Source organism: Meles meles, chromosome 6, assembly GCF_922984935.1.
Source record: "Meles meles chromosome 6, mMelMel3.1 paternal haplotype, whole genome shotgun sequence".
Taxonomy (NCBI): Eukaryota; Metazoa; Chordata; class Mammalia; order Carnivora; family Mustelidae; genus Meles; species Meles meles.
In genome coordinates this window covers 42,041,246-42,067,763 of record NC_060071.1, presented here as the reverse complement: position 1 = coordinate 42,067,763, position 26,518 = coordinate 42,041,246, and the positions used below count along the sequence as shown (strand labels likewise).

The 26,518-nt window shown below is 42.4% G+C and overlaps 1 protein-coding gene across 8 annotated transcripts in view; it reads right to left on the bottom strand.

The window, feature by feature from the left end:
• Positions 1-10,363: 10,363 nt before the first annotated feature.
• Positions 10,364-26,518, bottom strand: part of TCF12 (transcription factor 12) — a 385,612-nt gene continuing 369,457 nt past the window's right edge. For all 8 annotated transcript variants that reach the window (XM_046007718.1, XM_046007720.1, XM_046007721.1 and 5 more), the window contains 3 exons: positions 23,953-24,185; positions 16,485-16,638; positions 10,364-13,421 (listed from right to left, as the gene is read on the bottom strand). In XM_046007718.1, the coding sequence (XP_045863674.1) occupies positions 16,496-16,638; positions 23,953-24,185 (376 nt within the window). In that variant the 3' untranslated portion in view covers positions 10,364-13,421; positions 16,485-16,495. The remainder of the gene's footprint in view (positions 13,422-16,484; positions 16,639-23,952; positions 24,186-26,518) is intronic.

Sequence of the window (26,518 nt, the reverse complement as noted above, 5' to 3'; positions counted from 1 at the left end):
TCGGGTGTTCAATTCCCACCAGCTTTTTATCATCTCCCAAATCAGTCCACAAAACACGTCTCAGCGGAGCCTCTCTGGGCTCTCTCCACCTGACTGCCTCCCTTTCTGCCTGCAAGGCTATGCCTCCAGCGGGCTTTTGGCATTTTACCTCCAGACCTCCCTTCTCTTCTCTTGGGTTCACAGGACAGAAACAGGCTAACACCAGCTCAGCTCCAAGCAGTCCCCTCGCAGGCCCTTTACTCCCTGGGTCTGGAGGAGACCAGTACCAATAGCCCTATGGTGGACCTCTAGGCGACCCCCGCAGGTGGTTTGATGTGTTTGTGGATCATTCCTGATCGTTGGATTTAGCCCTTGCCGGTGTTCAGTGCTTTCCACATGTAGTAGGTAAACCTTCCAGCAACCCTCTCAGTTGAGGCCAGCTGTTACCTGCACTTCACAGATGAGAAGCTGAGATTTAAAAGGACTGAGTAGAATGAGGGACAAGGGACAAATCTTCCTCACAGAAGAATTCCAAACATAAATGTGAAGACTCTTCCTTGTAAGAGGTGTGGCTGCATGCCCTTGTCCTCAAAGGTGGACTGGATTTAGTGACTGGCTTCAGAGTCATAGACGCAGGAAGGGGAAATGGTAGGTATGACCTCAACCCATACGCACATCCTCACTGACCTCCTTTTCTAAGCCAACTAAGGAGCGTGCTTTCTGTTTTTAGCAGGAACAAGGTTGAAGCCAGCATGCACTCACACTGAGGGGTCTCATCTGGGTTGGGCATGGGAAGGATTGGGGGGCAGGTCAAAAAACCATGAGGTAGGGGGGCCGCAGACAGGGTATGGTGGACGGGGTGGGGGGTGAGGGACTGTCAGAAGTGAAGCAGGACGGCCAAGCTCCAAGGGGGCTGAGCGGTTGGTCCTTGTGGCTGCCCGAAGGAACGCAAAGGAGGAGAATGGGAAGGAGGATTTCTCCCTCCAGCATATATGGGATCGGGGTGCTGGCAACTGAAAGGAGGCTGGGACAGGGCATAGAGAGTCTCCCCACGAAAGGTCATATGGTTGCATGTCACTCTGCTGCTCCCGATGCGGCCACGCTGGGGGTGAGGGCACTAAAGAAGGCCTGGGGGTCTTTACTGGGCCCTGGAACCCTCCCCCTGCGGGTGTGGCAAAACAGGGCAGGACAAGAGTTCCTGACACATGGAATCATAAGAGATGCAAGTTCGCTTTTAAACTGTTTAGGGTCCTCAGCTACCTGAGTCACCTATTTCCTAAAAGGACTTTGCCTTCCTTGCCACTTCCACTGGGCCTCACTGAGGAGGGGAGGTTGACCTGGCTCTTGTTCATTCAGCGGGGGGCTCTCTCCTGCTGCCCCCGCCCCCTGTTTACAGCCAGCAGAGGGGCAGGGCTGACATCCCAGCCCTGACTCCCAGAAATCTCCTCCACCCACCTGCAAATACGCACCCACTCCCAGGTCTGTGTGCTCCCCTGAGCCAGGACAAAGGGATATTTAGTGATGCAGTGTCAAGTCTTGGAGCATAATAACATGAGGGCAATGTGCTCACAGGATCGGATGCCCCCTTTCCCTCTGTCCATCCAGAGTGAGGCCGAATGACTGGTGAAGCCCCGGTCTGGCAAGAAGAAGTAGGACCCAGGAGAGGAAGAGAAGTTAGAGGAAAGAGAATCACGAAGGAGAAGGGGACCCCTAGTAGATGAGTTGTGGAATGGCCCTGCAGGCTGAGTCTGCAGGACTCCAGGCGTCAGGGAGCTGGGGGAGACAGTGCACAGAATAGGGTACAGGGGTTGTCTCAACACGTATACCTTGTCCTGCCCTGGGCAGTCTGTGTTTGGAAGGACTTGAGCTAGGAGGAAAGTACTAAACTGTACATTTTCTAGACTGTATGTGCTTGGCTGGCTAATACAGTAACATTATCTAGTCAAGAACACTTTCATCTACAAGGAAGGACTCATACTCATGAAGACCAGAGATTTTGGGGGGAATAATTTACTTACTTATTTATTTATTTGATATATATGTAGAGAGAGAGCACACAAGCAAGGGGAGGGGCAGAAGGAGAGAGAATCTCAAGCAGACTCTGCCCTGAGCATGGAGCCCGACGTGGGCTCCATCTCATGACCCTGTGAACATGACCTGAGCTGAAATCAAGAGTTAGATGCTTAACCAACAAAACTCACCCCGGCGCTCCAAAGATTGAAGATTTGAAGTGTGGTAATCATGTAGCGTTGTAACTTTGCATTAATCTACCTGCCTCTGCAATTAGGCAGTGAGCTCCTGGAAGGTAGGGGGAGAACCAGCAGAGCCCTGCCGGAATTCCTGACCCACAGAATTGGGAGAAATGAGAAATGTCTTGCAGCTGGGTAACTGAATGAAGGAGGGAACGGACAGGGGACTTCAGCTCTTCTGGGAATCCTGATTTATTTCTATGAAGAAGAACGAAGTCCAGTGGAGGCACCTTATAGCGCCCTGATGGCTCAACAGACATCTAACTCCTGTCTCAGGAGACTCCAAATGGGTTCAAATAGAATTCAGCTCCATTCAGCAGCTCTAAGACTCGGTGTGGTACAGTGCATCAGCTTCTGCTCTAAAGCCCCCAACAACATGGGGCCCGCAGCCAGGGCACCCAGCCAGTGGTTCTGGCCTGATGCTCTCTGATTGTTGCCATGGTTGGTCCTCCTGGACACCCTCTCTTCTGAGTTAACTGCTCGCTCCTCAGGTCCCAGAGCCTTGGGTCCCTAGCCTGGTGTGGTGTGTGGGTGGGGAGGGGCTTGCTGTGCTGCCTTGTAATTTCTCATTCAGCCTTTCCTGCTGGTCTGTGCCGTGACCGTCTTCATTTCTCAAAGCACCTGGCATGGCACCTGCCATTTCATGAAAGGCCAAACATTTGAAGTGGGGGGGACGCACAGGGAGTCCCATCAGCCCGGCCTCCCTCCCCCAGCTGGAAATGGAGCTCCAGGGGACTGGAATTTGTTTTCATGATTTTAATTTTTTATTGTGAACAGTGTTAACCATACACCAAAGTAGGAGCAATTACAGGAACAAATCTTCATGTAGGTTCATCTAGTTTCAGTGATTATCAATATTCTGCTGTGTTTGTTTTATCCTCTGTACTTTTTTTTCCTGGAATATTTAAAAAACAAATCCCAGGTATCATATCATTTCACCCTAAAACACTCCAAGAATGTGAGATTGTGATGTAGGATCAATGAACTTCGGGGTTAAACGAACCTCAGATGTCATCCTGTGTTCCAGCAGGCCGGTCTGGGCTGGCAGTCTGGGCAGTGGGGGCCAGCCCTGGGAACAGCCCTCCGCCCCCGCCCAGGAGGGCCTCGAATGCACAGTGCAGCCTGTCATCTGCCCTCTGCTTCCTTTTCTCCAGCTGCCCTTAGGGACTGTCATTTCCACTTTAAAAGCAAGGCGGTTTATGCTTAGGCTGTCACTAGCCCACGGTCCCTCACCCTATCCATGGGGGTAGAAGCGGGATTCTTCCCCACTTCTTTGGAACCCCACCGCCTGGGCTTGCTTGACTGCATTACCCGTTTGGGCCCCACATCCTCTTCTCAGTTTACCAAGCCTAGAGCAGTTGGGAGCGCTCCCTTCCCAACGGCGAACAGCGAACAGCGGAGGGCAGGCTCCTGTGTTTCTCCTGGTTGGTGGTGAATGGTGCTTTTGAAAAGGTGGCTTGGTCAGGTTAAATCTTAATCTGAGAGCTAGGTTTTAGGAAGAGCATGATATGAGTGGGAGATGGTTTCATGGGGGGGCTTCAAAGTGATCCTCAAGACACACACCATTGGGAACTCACCGCCCCCACGCCCGGGACTGCTGGTTCTCCAACCCAGCCCTGCCCACGCTGCCGCTGCCGTGAGCCTCATTCCCCATTGTATCTCCTGGCCTTTGATGTCAGCTAATCCCAATTCATCTCTTTCATATTACTACAAAGGAGCCTCCTAATTACTTTGTTTAGACAGCCTCTTTCCCAAATATGAAACATTTGGTCTTCCCAGGCCCCTCAAGCACCCAACACCATCCAGGTTGTTGCAAAATCTACTTCCCCCACACTGGTTAGCAGATGCTTTCCTCTCCATTACCAGCCTCCCTAGGCAAATCTGGACATGTCACCCCCCTCCACACACACATTCTTTCCCCCCCGTGCAGGCTGCTCTAGGATACAGCCCTTCCTCTGGGAGAGGGTCCTTGTAGGAGGGTTCTCAGTCCTGCTGGAAACCTCTGGAGAAGTCTCAGGGAAAGGACAATGCTTCCCTCCCTCAAGGACTCAGGGGTGGCCTGTCATTGGTGAGGAAGGCTTGTGGGAGAAGCTTTGCCCTTGGTGGTAGCAGGTCCGGCCCCTGGGCCTGGTGGGGATTAGACACCTCCTGGAGGAGCCTATGTGTCTCGTAGGCCCTCCTTCTCCTTCAAAAAAACCACTCTTATTCTGGATCACCCTCTCCTCAACCCAATCTCAAGGGCCCTGCCACCCTCCCCTAGGTAGGGAAGTCTCCTCACATTGCTTCTAATACTTTTCTCCCTTCTAATACCTCCTTCCTGGTTCCATGACCCTTCACCACTTGGTGTCACCGGTACCACCTGAGCTACACTCCTCCATGTCACCCTGTCCTGCTGTCTCTCCATGATGTAGGCTGGTCCCCAGGGGGGGCTCCCTCCTTTGGGGCTGCTCCCTGGATGTCTCTTCTGTCTCCACATGGGCCTCGTTGCTCTGGCTGAGCAGAAAGCAGCCTGCTCTCCTCTTGCCGATGCGGGGAGCAGGGAAGCTGTCAGAAGGGACGCTGGAGCAAAATCTTCTTCCTTCTTTCCTTCACTCCCTTCCTCCCTCCCTTCCTGCCTTCAAAACTTTCTCCTTTCTTTCAACTTTTTACTATGAAAAATGTCAAACATCGCAAAAGCGAAGAGCATAATGAAACCCCACGTAACAACCGTCGACTCAAGCCAGCCTTGTTTCATCCAGACCTCCTCCCTCCACACTACCCCTTCTCCCACCACCTGGACCACACTGGGACTAGTTCCAGGCACCATATCGTTTCGTCTGTAAACACTTCACCGTGTATCTCTAAAAGGCAAGGATTTTAGAAAAACAACCACAATATCACTTCTAAAAATACAAACGATTATTTTCTTAATAGCATCAAGGGTCCAGCCGTGTTCAGATTTCCCCAAGGGTCTCATCGCTGTACTTTCGAAGCTGGTCAGTGTGGATCCAGATCCAGACAGAGATCACACATTAGTAGGGAGACTTGAAGGGGCTGACGGAGGCCACATTGTGGTGTGGACGTGGGGTAGTTGGGAGGAGGGGGCGGAGGATCCTCTCCATTCTCGCCCTGCTGCTAACCCTCCAGAGCTCATCACCAGCTCGCCCTCGAACCCTCAGGTTGTGGCATGGCTTCTTTGCGTCCCCACGCTGGCCATCACTCCCGGCCAGGGTCCTTGTCTCTCTGTACTGAGTCTCCTATCTTTCCCTGGCCACACTGTCTGCAATGCCATTTGTCTGTCTTCCCGCCGTGATCTCAGCAATGGTGGGGGCGGCACATGCCTGGCACACCAGCAGGCCTATTAAATGTGGGTCAGAGGGGAAAGAACAGGAGTGCAAGTCATCATTTTTTGATCTGCTGCTTCCTCGGGTTGCTTTCATTAGGGGGGCCTTGGAAGTGCCTCCTATGTGCCATGCACCTCGGAATTGCTCAGTTAATTCTCATAATCATGGGAGCTAGTGTGATTATTATTTATCCCCACCCTTCAGAAGAGGAAATTGCAGCTTTGTGTGGTGGTTTAGTCAGATTTCAGGGCTGCAAGGTTATAGGCCCCTCCTACTTCACATTGTCCTCCCCACTACCAGGGAAGAGCCACTTGGGCTGTGAGTTCTAGCTGCAAAGGTCTAGAAAATGTCAGTAATAGAGCAAGAGGTCTCCTGCTTCCCATCTCCAGGAAATGGTTCTTTTACTATCTCTACTCCTGTCTTGCGGCAATTACCCCCTCCCCAACCAACCCCAAGCACAGTGGAGCTGGGTTCTCCTCTGCTGGCATCCTCAGTCCCCAGTGGATGGGCCAGCCTAGAGCAGGTACTTTAAAGCCTCCTGCTTAATTGTGCCTTCTTGTGCACCATTAGGCTGGGAACAAAGTTGGAAAATTAAACACTCATTTTCACAGGCAGTCCTTGCAGGAAGGCAGCCCCTCCTCAGCGTTGTTTGTACTCATGAGCTGGTTGCCCCAGGATGGGACCAGGCGGGAAGTACTCTGCTGCTAGGACCTGTTTAACTGCTTCGTCCTAGGTTTCCTGCTCCTCCCCCTCCACCCAGGACAGAAAGTTCGGTGGTTCTAGGGAAAGAATAGTTCCTTTGTGTTTTGTTTCTTTTCTTCCTATGCCTAATTAGGAATTATGCTTGGGAATCAAGCTAATTAATCTCTGCCAACCCCGGGGTGAGATCAAGCTCCTCACACTATCAGTGTTGATCAATAACTCACTGCCAAGAATCTGAAAACAACCGGCCCCTTTCAGCGGGGGCTTTAATGAGGATGAGGTGGATGAGGTGGAATGGCCTGGGGGAGGCTGGAACGAGGAGGTGTGGTGGCCCAGTCTGACTGGATGGAGGTGTCAGGGAAGAGGACCTTCTAGCCTGCACCTCTGAACGTGAGGTGGCCCCCACGGGGCAGCAGGGCTTTTGAATGCCCCAGGCCCTACAAGGCAGAGGTTGGAGCTTCATTACTGTGTTGCTTTCAAACACCACCCGGTTTCTCTGAGATGCGAGGGTAGTCACCAGGAGCACTCAGAAGATGGAGAAAAACCATCACAGCAAATGGCTGGGTCATATTTCAGGTCAATGTGGTTCCTGCTGCACAGCCTGCTCCCAATACTGGGCTGCTGCCTCTGCCTATCAAGGACCAAAGGTTGAGGAGAGAAGACTCAGGCTTAAAGAAAAAGATAAAACAGGTTGTTGAAGGCCAGGGAAATGGGAGAAAGCAAAAAAAAAAAAAAAAAAAAAATCTCATAGGGCCCCGGGGGACTGTGCATGGAGCAGGGGAAAACGAATCTATTTAGAGTTTCTAAAAAAAAAATCTGTGCTGTCCCTGGGGGTCCTCATGGCCTAGGCACTGGGTTAGATCTTCAGAGATACAGAGAGGGGCTTTGCTCCTGACGGGGAGCCAAGTGTTCTGTTTCTTCCCAAGGAGACAAGAAACAGAGAAGAGAAAGTGGTAGCTGAAAGAGACTGTGGAACTGAAGAAACCCAGAATGGTTTTATGACCTTTGGAAGTCCTAGTCTCTATCGTATCAAATACGTTAAGGGGCACCTGGCTGGTAGAGTAGGTGACTCTTGATCTCAGGGCTGTGAGTTCGAGGCCCACATTGGGTGTAGAGAGCACTTAAAATCTTATAAATCACTCCCCCCCTCCCCAAAGATGTTAACATGAACTCAAATCCCACATTAAAAAGTAATTTTATTCCGCTATGAAATTTTGATATTTTATAATTTTTAAAATTTTCTTTTATTTTATTTTTTTTTGCAAAGAGATCTTATGGCATAGGAGTGAGAGGAGGGGCAGAGAGGAGAGAGCAAATCTAGAGCAGACTCCCTGCCGACTGTGGAGCCCAAAACCATGACCCTAAGCCAAAATCAAGAATTGGATGCTGAACTAGCTAGGTGGACTGAGCCACCTAGGTGTCCCCATTTTTGCAGTTTTTTATTTTTAGCTCCATAATGTTTCCTCCAGTTGCAAATATTTTGACAGGCTTTGAGGGCCTAGAGGCCTGTGTGTTTACAGTGCCTAAGGATAAAATGGTTCAGAGAGCCTGGAGACTTTAGCCAGGACTGTCTTGCCGAGCTTCAACCCTCACGAGGGAGAAAGGAGAAACTGGCAGTATGCAGCCGTACCCTGCATCATTTTTTGTAAAAGACTGGAGATTTAGGGATGACTGGGTGGCTCAGTCAGTTAAGCATCTGCTTTTGACTCCAGTCATGATCCCGGGATCCTAGGATGGAGCTCCATGGTAGGCTCCCTGCTCAGCGGGGTTTGCTCCTCCCCCCTGTCCATGCTCTCACTCTCTCTCAAATAAATGAATAAATATTCCTAGGGGAAAAAAAAAGCCTTGCTGTCTAGGCCACAAGGAACAGAAAAAACCCTTTCAGGTTGTCCTCTGGAATAACTGATTTAAGAGGGAAAGAAAAGACAGGAACGTTATTTCTAGTCCCATGGACATGCACGCCCCAGTAGAGGGCAGAGGTAAGAGCTCCTGGGGCTGGGGGCACTCATAAGGGAACACCCCAGAAAGATGAGGACATAGTAGCCTTGCAAACCCAGGTGGCTACAAAGACACAGATCCAATACGCAGGGACTGTCAAAATGTCCCGTGAGCATCAGAACAGGGGACACAGCAACCTGAAGAAGTTCACAACCAGACTGTACCAGTCTGCATTACAGCTCACAAAAATGGAGGAATGGGATTCACCCTTCTCAGTAACACATGTAGGTTTACTTGAATGTGGAATGGCCAGAGTTAGGAATGGCAATTTTTCAAACACCTATTGGCCTGTTCAGCTCCGCTATGGTCCCAGCGACTGCTCCGCAAACCCTCTGGGTTTTGACAGTTTGTAGGAAGTAGCACCGAGGTGCCAGGGAAGCCCTGGCGGGCCACCTCCACCTCGAGGGAGAGCCTGTCGGGGGAGTTCGCTGTCAGCTTGCAGGCGCAGCACCTTTGCTGCAGTGTTCCCAAAGTCTGTCTTCCCAGGTGACTACCAGGAAATGCTTCGACACAACGGGGACGTTATTGCCTTACCATTTCTGCCCAACACAAGAGCAAGGAACGATCTTCATGGACTCCATCGGACTGCTCGGGGACTTTCTCGAGGCAGCGTGAGGCTCTTCCTACCTAATTCTTTTTCCTTCTCCCTTCTTTCACAGATGTCAGATCTGTATCATGGTAAAGCCATTCCCCGACAACTCCTGATTGCTTTCCCTTTTCTTTCCCACTGGTCCTACCGCCAACAAATCCCTCTAACTCCACGTTGGCATCTACTTCCTGAGGATTCAATCTGATGCAGCCACCAACCCACACAGTGTAACTGGCCAAAGCCTACCAGCTCATTCTTTTGAAATGTGAAGGCTTAAACAATAGTCCTCATAGGAGGGTGCTGAAAATAAATGTTTCTTTGGATTGCCCCAAAAGAATGTAGACCACTTAGGGTAGCCTTAGGGTTGCTTGGACTACCATGACTTCTCACAGGATGGCTAATGAGGAGGATTCCTGGGAGTTGGTTTTAAGGAAAGCTACTATTTATTTAAAAAATATTTATCATTTATTGAGTACTTATGTGACAGGAACCATGGTAAGAGCTTTCCATACATTGTTTCATTCAGTACTTAAACACAATTCTAACACCTATCTCCATTTTTCAGGTGAGGAAATGGAGCTAATTAGATGAGCTTGGATTTGAACTGAGGACTGTTTGATGCCAAAGCTAATACTCTTTAATCATGACACACACAAACAGTACACACGCATATACACATGATGTCATTCAAACTTTGAATTCCATAGAAGAAAAAATATATGAACCAGAGGAAGAGGAAAAACAAAAGAGAAAAAAATGTGGTGGAGGAAACAAAAACAAAGCCACTGAATAAAATTGGCCTAAACATCGATAAAGCAAGAAAAGAAAACAAGGGCAGGGAGGTTTTGTTCAAGTTTTAAATGTCCTGATCTGTTACTAATCATGTGCTCTTGGAGACACACAACCTCTCTGGGCCTCAGTTTTTATAATCTATTAATGAGGCAGTGGATGACATGGTCTCTAGATGTCATTTCAGGCCTAACATTCTATATTTCCTTCTTAGAGCTTTTTATTTAGTTTACGGTTTTGTATAAAGAAAAACCAAAGTACAAGGTTTAAGTGGTTTCACCATATCCCAAAATTAGTAAAATGATCTGTTGGGCCTCCAGTGTGAACAGTGGACTTTACAATTAACCAAGAGAAGCAATTTGCCAGGATCCCAAGAGGGTGTGATCACAACCATGGGTATCTTATATACAGGCCTTAGAGAAACTTTGTCCAAAAAAGTTTGTCTACAGTTTGTCTCAGGTTCTTGCTTGGCATTACGTCCTCATGGATGGTCTCTATGCATATTTTTAGTGGTGATGGGTAGGTGGCATTGTGTGATTGAAAACCTAGATGAAAAGAGAATTTTTAAATCTGAAAACAGTAAATAGTATCAGGCCCTACTTACGACAGAGGCTTTTGGGTTTTTTGGTTGGTTTTTGTGTTTTTTTAAAGGATTTTTAAAATTTATTTGTCAGAGAGATAGACAGCACAAGTAGGCAGAGTGGCAGGCAGAGAGAGAGAGAGAGAGAGAGCGAGTAGCAGACTCCCCGCCAAGCAAGAAGCCCAATTTGGGACTCGATTCCAGGACCCTGAGATCATGACCTGAACCGAAAGCAGATGCTCAACAACTGAGCCACCCAGGTGCCCCGTGACAGAGGCTTTTTGTAAGAAAAGGGATTTTAAACACGAAGAAGTATTTTGAAAACTTAATTTGAAAAGCCTCGTTTGAGTGTTTTCCCATCTTTGCTTTCCTCTCGATCTGCAAGAGAGTAGATTTGAACTACTAATCACTGTTTGGTCAACCTCCAGAAGAGGCTAAAAGGCCACTATCCATAAAGAGGGCAAGGGGAGAAATACACAAGCCAGGGCAACTACAAAGTAGATTACCAACTTAGTTCCACAAGCCTGATTCTGTCCTGATAGGCTTCCCAGATAATGTAGATAATGCAGATTATGAAAAGCACTGTCAGCCTTAAAAATTCTCACCACACACAAAAAGCAATTATGTGAGGTGCTAGGTATGTTAACTAACCTTACTATGGCAGTCATTTTTGCAATATATACAGATCTCAAAACATAATATTGTCCACCTTAAACTTACACAATGTTATAATGTCAATTAATTATATATTGATAAAGCTGGAGGAAAAAAAGAAAAGCAGTGTGGGAGGAATGAGATGGAGACAAGAGCAAAATGCGTTATTCTTTAAAAGAGGAATGTAAAAAACTCACTAGTTTACTATGTTAAAAAAAAGATGGCACATTTATTGCTACATAAATGTTATATACATATTGTGTTTTCTGTTACAGTGACAGAAAAAATTTTGAACTTCTTGCTGCTGGTTGAAAAGGTTTATCAATAATACCTTGAATTTGACACAGGATACAAATCTGCAATAAACCAACAATGGAAACTGGAGAACAAGATGAGAAGCAATTCATCTCGGACAATTAGCTCTTACAATACTCCATAGGTACTACACGGTATGCTAGAATCCTACTATGGTCTTAAAATGCTATTGTAAATTTCTGGTATTAATGAACAGGTTATGGTAAATAACCCTACATTTTTACTACCTAATATAATAAAATAAAGTAAGAAACTTTTTACTGAAAACTTTTCGATTTCAAAAATCTAGAAAGAGTAATATTTAGAATTCAAGAAATTTTCTTACAAGATTATTGTATAAAAGACTAGCTACAGTGAAAAATAAGCCAAATGTTTTTTCTTTCTATTTTATGAAGGAAAGCTTCTGGGCATACTGCAAAGTCTAATATAGCGAAAAAGACAACAAGCTCTGAAGAAAAAAAGGCCAGGCAGTGGCGTATGTTCACTCACACATCATAAGCAACAACTTCTGTTTAGCTGATTTAACACTGAAATGAAGAACAAGGCCACAGATAGAGTCTGATGTAATTGGAGAATATATGCAAATTAAAGTAACCAAAAAGTCCACTAAGTTCACAAAAGACGGATTTGCTAGGAATCATCCTGATTGGAGGATCTGAAGTCCTGTCTTAATTGTTTTTGTTCTTTCAAATTAACAGAAATCTTTAAGTTACAGAGTGATTTGGGTCCATTCTTCTGTGTGCTGACTGCCTTTGTTGATATTGGCCATAAGGAATTATTAAGCCAAGACAACCTTGTTTAGCATGTTTTTCTCTCCCAGGGCTGTTGTGGTGGAAGACAGATTTCATGGAAGTTCAAAGTGATTATGATATCTTAAAAAACAACTCTGAAGGATTAGAAACAGAGGGGTGCCTTAATGTACTGTGCTAAGATGGACTGACAAGCACTGGTTTATGGCTAATCTGGCTCATCTTCTTGGGACAGGGGCAGATGGTTTGCGGTTGATTAAATCACCCACTGAATTCCTCCCCATTGACCAGCCATCCAAGTGACAGAGAAATAAAGGCAAGGATAAGGAAACACGGTGACCGTTGCTCTTGTATTCCATTAGGTAATTAGCCTCAGAGTGGTGTGTTCATTTATCACACTACCTGCCTTGGTGACTACTGGGTCACCATAATCACAGCCTGAAAATCTTCTTTGTATTTTAAATCCATTTTGTGCTTACTTTACAGCTAACACTTTACAAGTACTATATGTAGTACTTACTGCTTGGAAAACAAAGCAATTTCTCAGTAGATTCTTCCCTTGTAATTTACACTCCTGCTATTACAAGCTTTACTATGAAATCTAGAAGCTTGAAAAGTCTTGAAAAGTCTTGGTTATTAGAAATAAAGCAATGTTTATTTTGGGGAAAATCTAGGGGACAAAATTTCCCCCTTAAAAATCTTAGCTAGGCTATGGTCACAGATGGTCTCTGTTTATTTTTGTAAGGTAAATATGCAAAGCACATAGGGCTACATGAGGATTCTGGATTGTGACCATAAACTATTCAGATTCAGAGACCAAATAAAACACCCACAAAGAGAAAATAAAAATGAATGAAAAACGAGAGCAAGAGAAATGCTATACCAAGTAATATTTCCCTATTTCATGGAAAACACTATTCATATGGCAAAAGGATAGGAGAGGGCAAACAAAAGACTTTTCCCTTCCTTTTTAAGACACTAATAGGTATGCCGGGAATGCTAAGGGCCAATGGTTGTCACTGCTTTGTTCTGCACGTGAACAGCTTTAACGAATGCTGGCATCAGCTGAGTTTAGATCAGCTTTCCACATTAACTTTTTCCCTTTATATGTAGACCTTACAGTTCCATAACAATAAATAAAATTTGTAGTTACAATGCATTTGTCAATTCAGTTTAGGCACAAGGCAACTTCCACGATGAGTGGAGAGATCGAGACAGTCTCTGATTGTGCAGAAGCGACACACTGTTTGCAACAAAGTGATATGCTGCAAACGTTTCATGGGCTCACGTTCTATCTGACGAGCTTCCTATCTTCACTTCTGATGGAAGTGTTGACCAGTTGCTTTGATCGTAGGATTACATTTGAGTTTCTTGCTTCAAGTGTTTTGTTTTTTCTTCTCCCTCCTAACAGGTTTGTGTCTTCAGATAATCTGAGTTGTCCAAGTCCTTATGAGGAGAGGTCACCTTCTATCTAGCCTACTGGTAACTCTGGAACTGGGGCGGGGAAAGCCAAGGGAAAGAACAGAACCAGTTAGGACATCATCATTAAAAATAAATACCTCCCCAGAAAAAAAACAAGTTGATACTGACATTCCTCATTTAAACCCAGGTTTATACTAAATTAGCAGTCTGCTAAATGACTTATATAAGAGCTTCAGAATTTCTTTTAAAGTGTAATTGAAATGGTATGGTAAGATTTTTAAAGGAGATAATGTGATTACAGCAATCACAAGATATAGGATTATACGACAGCTGTGGCAATTACAGCAAACTTCTATTTTGGCAACATTCAAGTTGCCAATACCTGAGCTCTGAGGTTCCATTTATCCATTTTTCAGTGGAGAGACAATGGTAAAGCATACACTTACTGATATATCTAGCCTACCACATTGTCTTAATAGGTTATGTCTTCTCTAAACTGAAGGTTTCTGAAGGCAGGACCGTCTGGTATTTGTTTTCACAATGGTCCCTGCTCCTGCTCCACAGAAGGTCCTCGATAAATGTTTGTTCAATGAATGAATGATTGATTAAAATTTACTGGTATTAATACACATTTCATACACTTACGGTCTCAATATACATAGCAGTAAACACTGTAATTTTCCATTTTGGCCACTTCTGATGAAAGTAATTTTACAAAGAATCACACCTTTTACTTCTTTATTACACAGTAATCACAGTATTGTTTTATAACAGAGTTATGCTCTTAGAAATGGGTAACTGAGATAGTCAAAGCTACCCGGCCTTGTATCATGTGATGGCGAATTCTGTGCTTTTATAGTCAGTCATTCTGTGGTCATTTATCAACCATTTTGGTTCTAGAAGTCATTTTCCTGCTGCCCAGTCTTTTGCTGGTTTTTAATTTGTTATTTGGTTCTATAAAGAACTGAAGGTTATAAGGTGAAACCAGACAACCACCTTTATGAAATTAGCAACCGTTAAAACATATGTCAAGGTGATAAACACAAACCTATAAAATTTTATGGAACCAAGTAAATTTGCTACATTTCTTATAACCCTGAAACTTTTTTTTTTTTTTTTTTAAGGAATCTTCATCTCTTTTTGATAGGTGAGAATGCCTAGGTTTAATTTTAACTTAAGTGGGGGAATTTCCTCATTCTCAAGATAAGGGTAGAGATATGAAAGCAGTATTAGATATAAAAGCAGTAAAAGAACTGGAATAAACATGGGAAGGAGAGATGTGACGTGGGGAGTGAGACCAGGAAGAGAGAGTAAGAGGAAATAGGTACGACTAGACAGAGACACAGGCTCTGTGATAAAAGTGACAACTCAACGTCAAGTGCTCTTATCATAGCCTGGTGGCTACCTGGGACCTGAGCATAACAAGTTACCTCTCACCACTCTTTAAAATGAGATGCCAATTTAGAAATATTGAAAAATAATGGCATGTTTTTATTTTAAAATGTTAAGGTCTATTTTTGAACAAAAATATCTATCTTTTCATGATAGTCTATATTGCCCACAAAATATGAAACAGTGGCTTGAGTATTAAAGGATCTGTAGAGGTGTTTGGTTGGCTCAGTTGTTAATCATCTGTTCGGCTCGGGTCACGATTCCAGGGTCCTGGGATCAAGCCCTGTGTCAGGTTCCCTGCTCAGTGGGCAGCCTGCTTCTCGCTCTCTCACCTCATACCACCCCCTCACCCCGTGTTCCCTCTCCCGCTGTGTCTCTCTCTGTTAAATAAATAAATAAATAAATAAATAAATAAATAAATAAATAATGGATCTGTAATTAACTAGCTCTCATCTGGTCTCTTTGACATGCATAATCTTTTAGGTTGCTGGGTACTGTTTTGTGGGGGAGTTGGAGGTGGGTTAGTTTTCTCCAGTGTTCTAGTGCTACAAGTAAAACTGACACTTAAATAATCACATTAACCCTTCTTCGTTTTGTCCCAAATGAACTCTTCAGTTTTGGTCTAGTTTGATCTTAGGAAGGATATATACAGAGGTGGAACCAAACTCTCTAGGAAAAGGTGAGTTATGTTTGTGTTTTACAAAATATTCTATCAAATTTCAGACTTTCATCTCAGAATGAGATAGCTACAAAGACGACTAAATGAAATTGCACTTGACATTTTTTTGTGCTCCGCACCTTCCATCTATTCACCTTTATTTACTGCTTTTAATGTCTTGATGAAATTGGAAAAAGAACTACACACTGGTGCACGCAGATTATAAAAATGAAGTTCCCAGATGTATCCCTAACCCATGCTGCTAGTTAAAATACTTAATTACATCCTATATTAACTTCTGAAGCCTAAATAATAACTACAACTTAGGTTGTTATAGATCATGTAAATGTAAATATTTAAGAAAAAGGATGATTTACATTAACTACTTGGGCAACAACCTCATATTACACTCATCACACTGTTAAACAAAAAACATAAGGAAGCGAATTGTGTTTAATCCATGAAGGAAAAGACAGAAAGAATAGTTTTTCAACACGTAAAATTCCAAAGAGAAGGATACTATGGTTCTATCAGATGTAATACCTTTATATTCATTAGTAGATTCCAGAGTGTATAAGTGATATACTTATGAAAGAAGATATATATTACAAACTTGCATTGTTGATCCAAATGGAAGCAACTAGTAAGTGTATAAAGATTTCATGACAGGAAGAGGTAGATGGTTAATAGAAAACCAGCTGATGATACAGATGAGTATTTCTGAGTAGAGGAATGAGGACTATAAGTGGTAACAAACTTAATTGACAGATTAGTCACTGTACTATTTTCTTCTTGGATCAGAGTAGTATTCTTGTGAGAGCATATACACGATGATCCAGAGCAGGAGAATCCAAAATTCTTTGTAAATTACAGGATACTATCACACTTTGAATAGTAATTTGATATTAAAGGGCGTTGGCTCTCTAAGTATGGTTATACAACAGAAAAGTAAACTGCTGGGATTTCAAATTACACATGACCTTTAGCATGACCACTGCTACCAGAGAATTCTGTTCAAAGGTTCTAACTTAGTTTAAGATCAATCAGGTAATTTCCTTGCACTTCCTTTTCATACCCAGACTTACCTGGCTGATGTTTACATATGACCCATAGGGTTGGTAGTTTCACTAAGCCCAGGATGGGTTCCTGGCAGTGTGGTTGGTGGCTCTGCCGATACGGCAGAAACTTTTTCTTCTTCCCTTCTCTTAAGGCAGGCTGCTTTGGGGTTAAGGTTCCTCTCTGAAACAGGGAAAAAATAATTTTTATCGTTACAGTGGAGAGTTATGAATTAGGGACTCTTAGGTCTTAAATTGAACAAACTGCTCTTATGTTTTCTTTCTTTTTTTTTTTAAGATTTTATTTATTTATTTGACAGAGAGAGAGATCACAAGTAGGCAGAGAGGCAGGCAGAGAGAGAGGAGGAAGCAGGCTCCCTGCGGAGCAGAGAGCCCAATGCGGGGCTCGATCCCAGGACCCTGAGATCATGACCTGAGCCGAAGGCAGCGGCTTAATCCACTGAGCCACCCAGGCGCCCCTCTTTCTTTTTTTTTTTAAAGGTTTTATTTATTTGACACAGAGATACAGAGTACAAGTAGGCAGAGCATCAGGCAGAGGGAGAGGGAGAAGCAGGCTCTCTGCTCAGCAAGGAGCCCGACGCAGGGCTCGATCCCCGAACCTGACATCATGACCCGAGCTGAAGGCAGCTGCTCAACCGACTGAGCCACCCAGGCGTCCCTTATATTTTCTTTCTAAGGGGATTACCACTCTCTGCAATTTCATTCGCACAAGGGAGGCAACAATGATGTGCTCACATAAACCTTCAGATTAAATAAGCCTCTAGTGAGTATTTGGTGTCTTCTTCTTATTCTGCTTCTGATTTAGTTTTCTGGGTTTGGTTTGATCTACATCAACATCCAAAGGTAAAGGCGGTTCTTTTACTGCTTTACTCAAACATTTTGGCAAGTGCCAGTGTTAGTGTACCAAATCTCCTCAGTGTCCTGCTAAGATATGGTACATTGGATTGATATGAATGTGACATTCTCTTATGTACCTGGAGAGAGAGACATCTGTGCTTTATCTAGAATTTTATCAGCTTAGAAAATGATAAAATAGATACCCTCAGCCATTCCTCTATTAAAAAATGTGCCAACTCCTTAAGGTAAAGAGGTAGTTGGCACATTATCTTGCTTTTCTACTTTTATATGTAGAACGAGATGATTGAATGTTTCTTTCTACTGCTAGAGGTGGGATTAAAAGGGTGATAAAAACCTTCTCTACTGCTTTGTATATAAGATAGCAGAGACATGAGGCACCTGGGTGGCTCAGTCATTAAGTGTCTGCCTTTGGCTCGGGTCATGATCCCAGGTCCTGGGATTGAGCTCCGCATTGGGCTCTCTGCTTGGTGGGAGGCCTGCTTCTCCCACTCCCCCTGCTGTGTTTCCTCTCTCGCTGTGTTTCTGTCAAATAAATAAGTAAATAAAATCTTAAAAAAAAAAAGAGCAGAGACAACTAGATGGAATTTTTGAAGTGGGCATTTTCAAGAGTAGAGGGTCTTACTATGTGAAATAAAGGGAAAGAAAACCATTGGATTGGAGACCCACTGGATCAAAATCCACTTGGGAATTATTTTTCATGATATCTTTTCCTTAAATGAGTATTTATTTATTTTTAAAGATTTTATTTATTCATCTGAGACAGAAAGACACAGAGAGAGAGCATGAGCAGGGGGAGAGGCAGAGGGAGAGGAAGAAGCAGACTCTCCGCTGAGCCAGTACCCCAACGCAGGGCTTGATCCCAGGACCTGGAGAGCATGACCTGAGCCAAAGGCAGATGCCCAACCATCTGGGTCACCCAGGTGCCCCCTTAAGTAAGTTTACACACAAGATATCCAACCCATGACAGCTTTTGGTTAGTTTTTTGTTTCTGATAATATCATAAAGTGAAAAGTTGTTATATATATTTTTGTGAACTGATTAAAAATGTCCTAATGAATGTAATATAAAAGAATCACTTAAAATTAGTCTGTAATGAGGGGGTGCCTGGCTGGCTCAGTCAATGGAGCATGGAACTCTTGAGCTCGGACTTTGGCTTGAGCCACACATTGGGTGTGGAGATTACTTAAAAATACATCTTGGGGCACCTGGCTGGTTCAGGTGGTAGAGCATAGGACTCTTGATCTTGGTGTCATAAGTTCAAGCCCCATGCTGGGTGTGGAGACCACTTAAAATCTATAAAGAAAAAAAAAATCTGAAAAAAATTTAGTCTATAATGAAAACCATATTTTGCAGGAGATGTGAATTTTGTTAGATTTTCTTGAAATGCCCAGCTGAATGCAACACAGCAGGACTCTTCTTTTCTTATGTATTTCCTGTAAGCCAAGTAAAATATATTTGAACATGTATTTACACACATATTTATAGTCACTTCTAAGTTTCAAAAAAGTAGACAAAAGACTTCATTATGGTAAACTCAGCTGATTCTATTGACAATTGCTCATGCACAATGATAAAATTTCATTTTAGAGTTCTTATTTTCTCAGCCCCTCTATTTGGGAAAAGACATAAAGCCACTTCAACTATTAAAAAGATCAATGAAGAAAGAAAGGTACATACTTATTAGGATAAGTAGTAAGAAAAAAGGCATGTTCATCATTATGTAAAAATACCAGGAATTGTTTTCTTAACAAGTAAATGTGCACTTCTAACTAATAACTAGAGTTCTGTCTTTTATTAGGTGTTATGTCCCTTTGCTGTGCAGAGAGCAGTCTTCTATAATGACTGGAGAGACTGAAAAGGGCATAAATTAACATGTTAAATCCAAAGAGGAGAAAGTTGAGATTTGAAAGTTTTCCAGCTGAAACAGGTTCACATTTATCTCATAAAAAAACACTGCTCTTAGCTAACTATGACCTTGTGTCACACAAGGATGATCAGAATAGCTAGAGAGGACCAGAACCAAAAACTCAAGTTGGGTAATAGCTCGCAAGATTTCTATGGTCAGTCAGAAAAAGAACATTCAGGGCTGTAAGAATAAGAGAATAAGCACTAGAAAATGTTAAGTGAGGTTTGAACCAAAAAAGGCAAATGCTAGTGTTGTCTTTTAATACCCTCTGGTGTTGTGGGATCAGCCCATGGGAAATGTATAAAGTAGCCAGAAGCCTTGATGTACAGGTGAGCAGACATTACCTGCAGGGCATGAGAAGTGACTGTCTTTCTCACATTTCAATTACAGTAATTCTATTATTGACCTCTGGTATGTAATAGAGGACTTAGCTCTCTTAAAATACCATCTTCTCAATGTACCTAAAGCTCAAATTTTGGATAACTGCATAGTCACTTCTTACATTATTATGACCAGAAAAATATTCATTATAATAACTATGTGGACATATTTCCAAGTCAAGAATTTTACATTGTTTCCTTACTTGTATGACTGCTTGTTTTTTCTACAGTTAACAGTTGCTTTGCTATTCATTTGCTAGTAATGCTAATTTTGTCCCCCTGACCCATGCTCCAAGACATCTAATAAATGCCTATGAACATTTTTTTTCCCCTTAAAATCTCAAACATACCATCATTTCATCTATTAATTCCATTTTCTGACCCTGGAAAGAAAGTTGGGAAAAATCCCTTTCTTTCTTCTGTAGCTAACCAACGTCTATTTTTTTTTTTTTAGATTTTATTTTAGAGAGAAACAGAGCAAGCACGAGCAGGGGGAGGGATAGAGGGAGAAGCAGACTCCCCACTCAGCGGGGAGCTTGATGTGTGGCTTGATCCCAGGATGCTGAGATCACGACATGAGCTGAAGTCATCTGCTTAACCTACTGAGACACCCAGGTGCCCCACCATCTCCTTTTTTCAATGTATAAGCACACCGATTTTCTAGGCCTATTAGATCTTGTCATGAGATCTCCTTTTGATGCTCTCTGTATTAGATTCTTTGTTTCTCAGATCACATGCCTTTATCTCTATTAATTATGTCCTTACTTGGCTAAAGCATATATTTCAGAAGCCTTCTGAGAACATGTACATAGGAGGTAAAACTTTAAAGTCTTTGCATATCCAAAATATCTTTATTCTATCTTCACCCTTTGATTAATGGTTTGGGTAGATACAGAATTCTAGGTTAAAAATGATTTTTTTCCTCAGAATTTTGAAGGCACTGTCCCACTATCTCCTGGATCCAGCATTATTGGTCTAGAATTCTGATGATATTTTGACTCTGAGGGATCCAACTTTTTCATACTAGACAGACCTTTGCTTAATCTACCTGTTTTCAGGTAATGCCTTCTCCAATATTAGCACCTTCAAAGAATAGAGTCTTTCAGGGGCTAGGAGTTTTGTGGGACAGGATAACCTGCTTTTTGTGGTATTCCTCCTGTTCCACTTTAATTTCTTCTGTCTAAGTAAGTCAATTACCACTACTCTGTCTACTTCCCATCTTACACACATATTATGCTCTCTGATTTGAATGCTATAATCTTTTTCCATCTGTCTTTGTGGATTAATACTATTTTTATTCATTTCAGTGAAGATTTAGTAAGGAGTATTATCAATGAATATGCTAAGACTACCATGTATTACCATATCACTGCAACTAAATTAAAATCTAAGGGTAGTAGGGCCTGGAAATTTGGGAAAAGGAAAAGCCTCGGGCGATTCTGGCACTAGCCAGATTTGTCTTAGCTCATTCATCTTCAAACTTACTAAGACACCAGGAAACTAAAATCCTAATAGTTCTACTGTCCTTAAATTATTACTGGAAGGGAAGTAAGCTGACTGAGCGGATCTGTGAAAGTTTGAGGAGGAAATGTCTAACCACTAATCTAATCGTTAGTAAAGATAAGACTAGAAAGTTGAAAGTAATGTGTAAGACCTACTGAGAATTAGTAAAACTAATGTTGATTTTATAGTTGTCATAACGGAAAGGCTTAAACTGGCAATGGCAGAGACCAAGTAGAATTTGGTACATGAAGCACCAAGACACAAAAAGTGCTCTGGCAAAATCTGAGGCTCAGAAGGGAAGCCACTCCTCCTGCTCTTCTCTAGAATACACCGCTGGTTGCCCTCCTGATATCGCCACTTGTCCAGGGATAACAGGTTGTGGACAGCCAGATACAGTCCTGAAGCACTATCCCAAATCAGGTAAGGAAAAAATGCAGAGAATGCCCAAAGTTGTCATGTAAACAAAATATACCTCTTTATAGAAATCGATGGCCCAGGGACTGCTGAGTAGAACCCTTGTAGGGATGAAGAGGCTCTCAGGAGTAAACAGGTTATTCAAATAACTCAAAACTGCTAGAGATAATGCCCAGAGACGACATTGGCCATTTTAAATGCTAAAGGTGCTTCCATAGCAAGGCAGAGGTATGTGGGCTGCATGAAGGGTTCTAAATCCATTTTGACAGATAGCCATCAGAGTGCCTTTCAAGAAGGATCTTAAATGAATCCCAAGGCATTTACATTAAAGACATAAAATAAAAGCTCTGGGCTTTGAAGCCCAGAGTCTGAGGTTGGGAGGAAGGTAGGCTTTTATGAATATGAAAGCAGCCCCTAACTGAAGTTATAGTCAGTGTATTTTAAATTCTGTTCAAACTCTAATCAGTCAATGGCTCCTTATATAGAGCTTTCCAGAACTGCACAAAAGAAGTCAGTACCCATTAATGGTTATCAGAAAGTTATCAGGCAGTTGGATGAGCTCAGACTCAGCTTTTCTGTCCTAGCTACCTACAGGGAACCACTACAAAGTCAAATCTTACAAGTGAATGAGTAAAATCCACCCAGGCATGGTGGAGTTTACAACTTTTTTTCAAACACAGAGGTATTGCTCATTTTGATGACTCAGATCTAAGAGTCTAATCTTAAATGAGGTGTTTTTTAAAATAAAGGACTCTGTATTCTAGCTCTAATAAACAGCAGGAAGGAAAGCTGTACAGAGATAAGCTCTGGCACTGCTGCTGTCCAAACAGACCAGGTGCTGACAACAGTCTTTACAGCAAATAGCTGGGTAGAGTCAGGGTAGAAAAGATCTTGGGTCTGTAGAGCAGAAGGAGGAATGTACAGGGACCACAAAACACAGGTGCCTCACTGCCTTCAGAGTGAGAAAAAAGGTGTCAGACACAATGAAAAAACAAAACAAAACAAAACTCTGATAAAGTGAGAGCAAATACTGAAGGCTCAAGGAGTCACTGATCCTACCACAGATGAGAGGGCAACAATCAGACTGTCTTTGTGAGCATCCCAAGGGAGTCTATACATTCTTGAAAACCAGGTTTCATTAACATTCACCCTTTACAGATAGTCCAAGGGCCTTGATAGGAGCAAGTATCTGAGTTTAATGGTATACTGGTTATGCATGAAATAATCTATTCATCATTCTTATTAAATATATTGGAGGGAAGTGGATGGATCAATTAATTACTATGGTTAAGCTTTTCTGAAAGTGTATTCCAGTTCTCCAAACTCTGGTTTCCTTAGTGTATTCCTTCTGTGACCAATGCTGAGGGTTCATGGTTATAGTTGTTAAGTGTCTGCTCTATTCATATTCTTTTTTCTTTTCCAACTTTCTTTAAATAAAATCCCATATAAACATCCATTAAATAAGAAAGAGTTGTTCTTAATGAAGAGAAGCTAGAGGTAGGGTTTGGAACCCAAGGGCACATCTATAATTCTTTGCAAGAGAGGATAAAACATCATCACTCTGAATGAGAAAACAAAGAGGAATATGAAAAAAATAAACTCAATAGTAAAAAGTTTCAAGGGCAGGAAGCTTATATTAAGCAGGTAAGATAGGGTCCAGCAAAGAGGTGTTTTAGATAGGAGGTGTGCAATAAATAGTTGTTCAAAAATGAAGTTTCAAAGCTTCTTCAAGTTTCCATCAAACTCCTCAAAAGATAAAACAGTTGGGGCACTTGACTGAGTCAGCAGTAGATAAGCCTGTAATAAACCATACTTTTGCACTGAGAAACACAAGCGTGTCAGTGCACATTAGGCCAAGAAGTTCATAGCATTCCTGATCAGCAATGAACAAATAAGCCCCGAGACCATATTAACCTGGGTATGAAGAACATCTATATGAAGTAAAGCTGGGAGGGGCCATGATCAGGCATCCTATTAATCAGCAGGGCCATTTTAATAGACAGCCCAGGGTAAAATAGGAGAGAAATTCAGTACAGAGAATGGGGAAGACAGGAAGAAGCAAGGAGGAAAACAGGCCTGGGCAGGTAAATTCAACAGTGTGGGAGATCAGACTTAACACGGACAGGAACAAGAAGGGCATAAAGCACTAATGCTGAGCAGAAGGCAGAGGCTGGTTATTCTCTGCAACACTTTGAAGGGTTGTGCTGGTTTGTGGGAAGCACCCAGCCTACAGATATGGACAAATACTAGGAGGCAGAGGTGAGAGAACTACAGAGAAAACTTGATCCAGATGACGCAGTGGCAGAAGTACGAGTTGAACTTAACAAACAACTTCCCAAGCAGAAGAACAAGTGAAAAAAGAAAAGTCTACCCACCTAAGGCAGAACAGTTATTTATCTCTGCTGAACCTACTTACCTCTGACTTGCTGTTCTAGACTAAGGATGACTGCCACGGCCTGATGAAGAATAAGGAGTTTTGTTTGGGGTTTTTCACTCTTTAAATGGAGCTGACACATTCGACCAAGCTCTTTGAATGCCTCATTAATATCCCGCACACGTAAACGTTCTCTGGCATTGTTAGCCATCCGCCTTTCTTTCTCCCTTTCTATCTTCTGTTCTGGGTTCAAATCCTCATCTTCATTAGTACTGCTAGAAAATGAAGTAACAACAATGTCTATTAGATCCTTATGAAAATTACCTATAAATTTTACCAAATAGTAGACATAGTTACACTTAACATGATTATATATATATATATATATCTTTCCAGTCTTTCTTTAATGTATATACAGTTGAAATTATATCATATACATTTTCAAAAAAACTTATTTATTTATTTACTTACTTATAGAGCAAACACACTGTATAAGTGGGGAGAGGGGCAGAGGGGAGGAGAGAGAGAGAATCCCAAGCAGACTCCATGCTGAATGTGGAGCCTGATGCAGGGCTTGATCTCAAAACCCTGAGATTACCACCTGAGCTGAAATTAAAATTCAGAGGCTCAACCAACTGAGCCACCCTGGCACCCCACAACATACATTTTTAAATGCATTTTCCATTGCATATTCAGCATAAACACTGACTACATAACATTCTAGGCCCTTGCTACTCAGAATGTGATCAGCATCAGCATTACTGGGACTTGTTAAAAACATAGACTCTCAAAGTTCTACTGTAAGCCTACTGAATTGAAAGCTACATTTTAATAAGATCCCTGGCTGGTTCATATGTACATTAAGGTTTGAGAAGCACTGTCCTAGTACACTAATGTACTATAATTTGCCTAACCTCTGCTCCTAAATATATTCCAAATCATCTCTCTCACATGCTTTTTTTTTTCCTCACCTGATGAGGAAGAAGAAAAGTTTAAGACACAGAATAAGAGAAGTATCTCAGAAAATGACTCCCTTTTGTTTAACAGAGAAATATTGTTAGTGGCGATGATTCTAAAACACGAGGCATGGGGTGCCTGAGTGGCTCAGTCTGCTGGGCATCTGCCCTTGGCTCAGTCATAGAGCAGGGTTGAGTCATAGGGCAGGGTTGAGTCATAGTCCTGGAGTACTGGGATCAATCCCTGTGTTGGGCTCCCTTCTCAGTGAGGAGTCTGCATCTCCAACTCCCTCTTGTGTTCCCTTCTCTGTCATGTGCATGCTCTCACTCTCCAATAAATAGATAAAATCTTTAAAAAAAACCCCATGAATCAAATGGAACAATTTTTTGAAGGACAAATTGGCAAAATGAACCCAAAGCCTTAAAATGTTCTTTATATCTTGATCAGCAATTCTAACTTAAGAAATTCACTCTAAGGGGTGCCTGGGTGGCTCAGTGGGTTAAAGCCTCTGCCTTCGGCTCAGGTCATGATCTCAGGGTCCTAGGATCGAGCCCCATATCGGGCTCTCTGCTCAGTGGGGAGCCTGCTTCCTCCTCTCTCTCTGCCTGCCTCTCTGCCTACTTGTGATCTTTGTCAAATAAATAAATAAAATCTTAAAAAAAAAAAAAAAGAAATTCACTCTAAGGACATAATTAGAGATGTCCATAGGAATTTATGTAAAAAAGCTGATAACAGATTTATTTCCTCTAGCAACTAACTGGGAGTCCAATAATAGGACACAGGTTAAATAAATCACAGTACATCCAGACAACTGTCTACTGTGTAGTCTCTAAAAATTAGGCTGCAGATTGTGCTAATAATAAGTAAAAGATGCCAGACACAAGACTACATACTGTATGATTTACATGAACCTCTAGAAAAGACAAAGCTCTAATAATGAAAACCAGATGAATGGCTGCCAGGGGACGGAAGAAGTACTGATTACCAAGGAGCATAAGGCAACTTTTTGGGGTGGTAGAAATATTCTTATTAGTAATGTTGTGGTGGTTATTAAGACCATACACATTTGGACAAAAACTGTTCCCTTAGAATTGGTGTATTTTATTATATATATGCGAATTAAACTTCAATAGGAAAAAACGTGAGAAAACTCAGGGACAGATGAAAATATGAAAAATACACTGCTGTATCAAAAAGTTGATATTGTAAAACTGATAACCAGTTTAATTCCAATTTATATTTATGGGATATCTATTCATTAAAGAGTAAACAGTAGTTAATTCTTGAAAGATCAGTTTCTTGTGATTTTTGTCCTCTTTTCTGTATTTTCCAAATTTCTGTAATGAAAATCATCAGATAAAAGCCCAAACATTTGAAGGAGATGATCTGGAATTACTTTTAGAAAATTCTATTTATTTTTCAGAAATAAATGACTGAGCAGTCTCTCAGAACCCTGAAATAATATGCACAAAGGAGCTCTAATAAACTTGAGTACTGTAATAAAGATTAAATACATAATAGATTTTTTCTAGCTAATTGTCAAGAATTACATAAAAATATTCTTTTATATTAGAATCACTAGCTCTTTTATTCAAAGGAAACTTTACAGATGATCTAGCCCAAAGGGTTCCAAATGTGGCCACCCATCAGA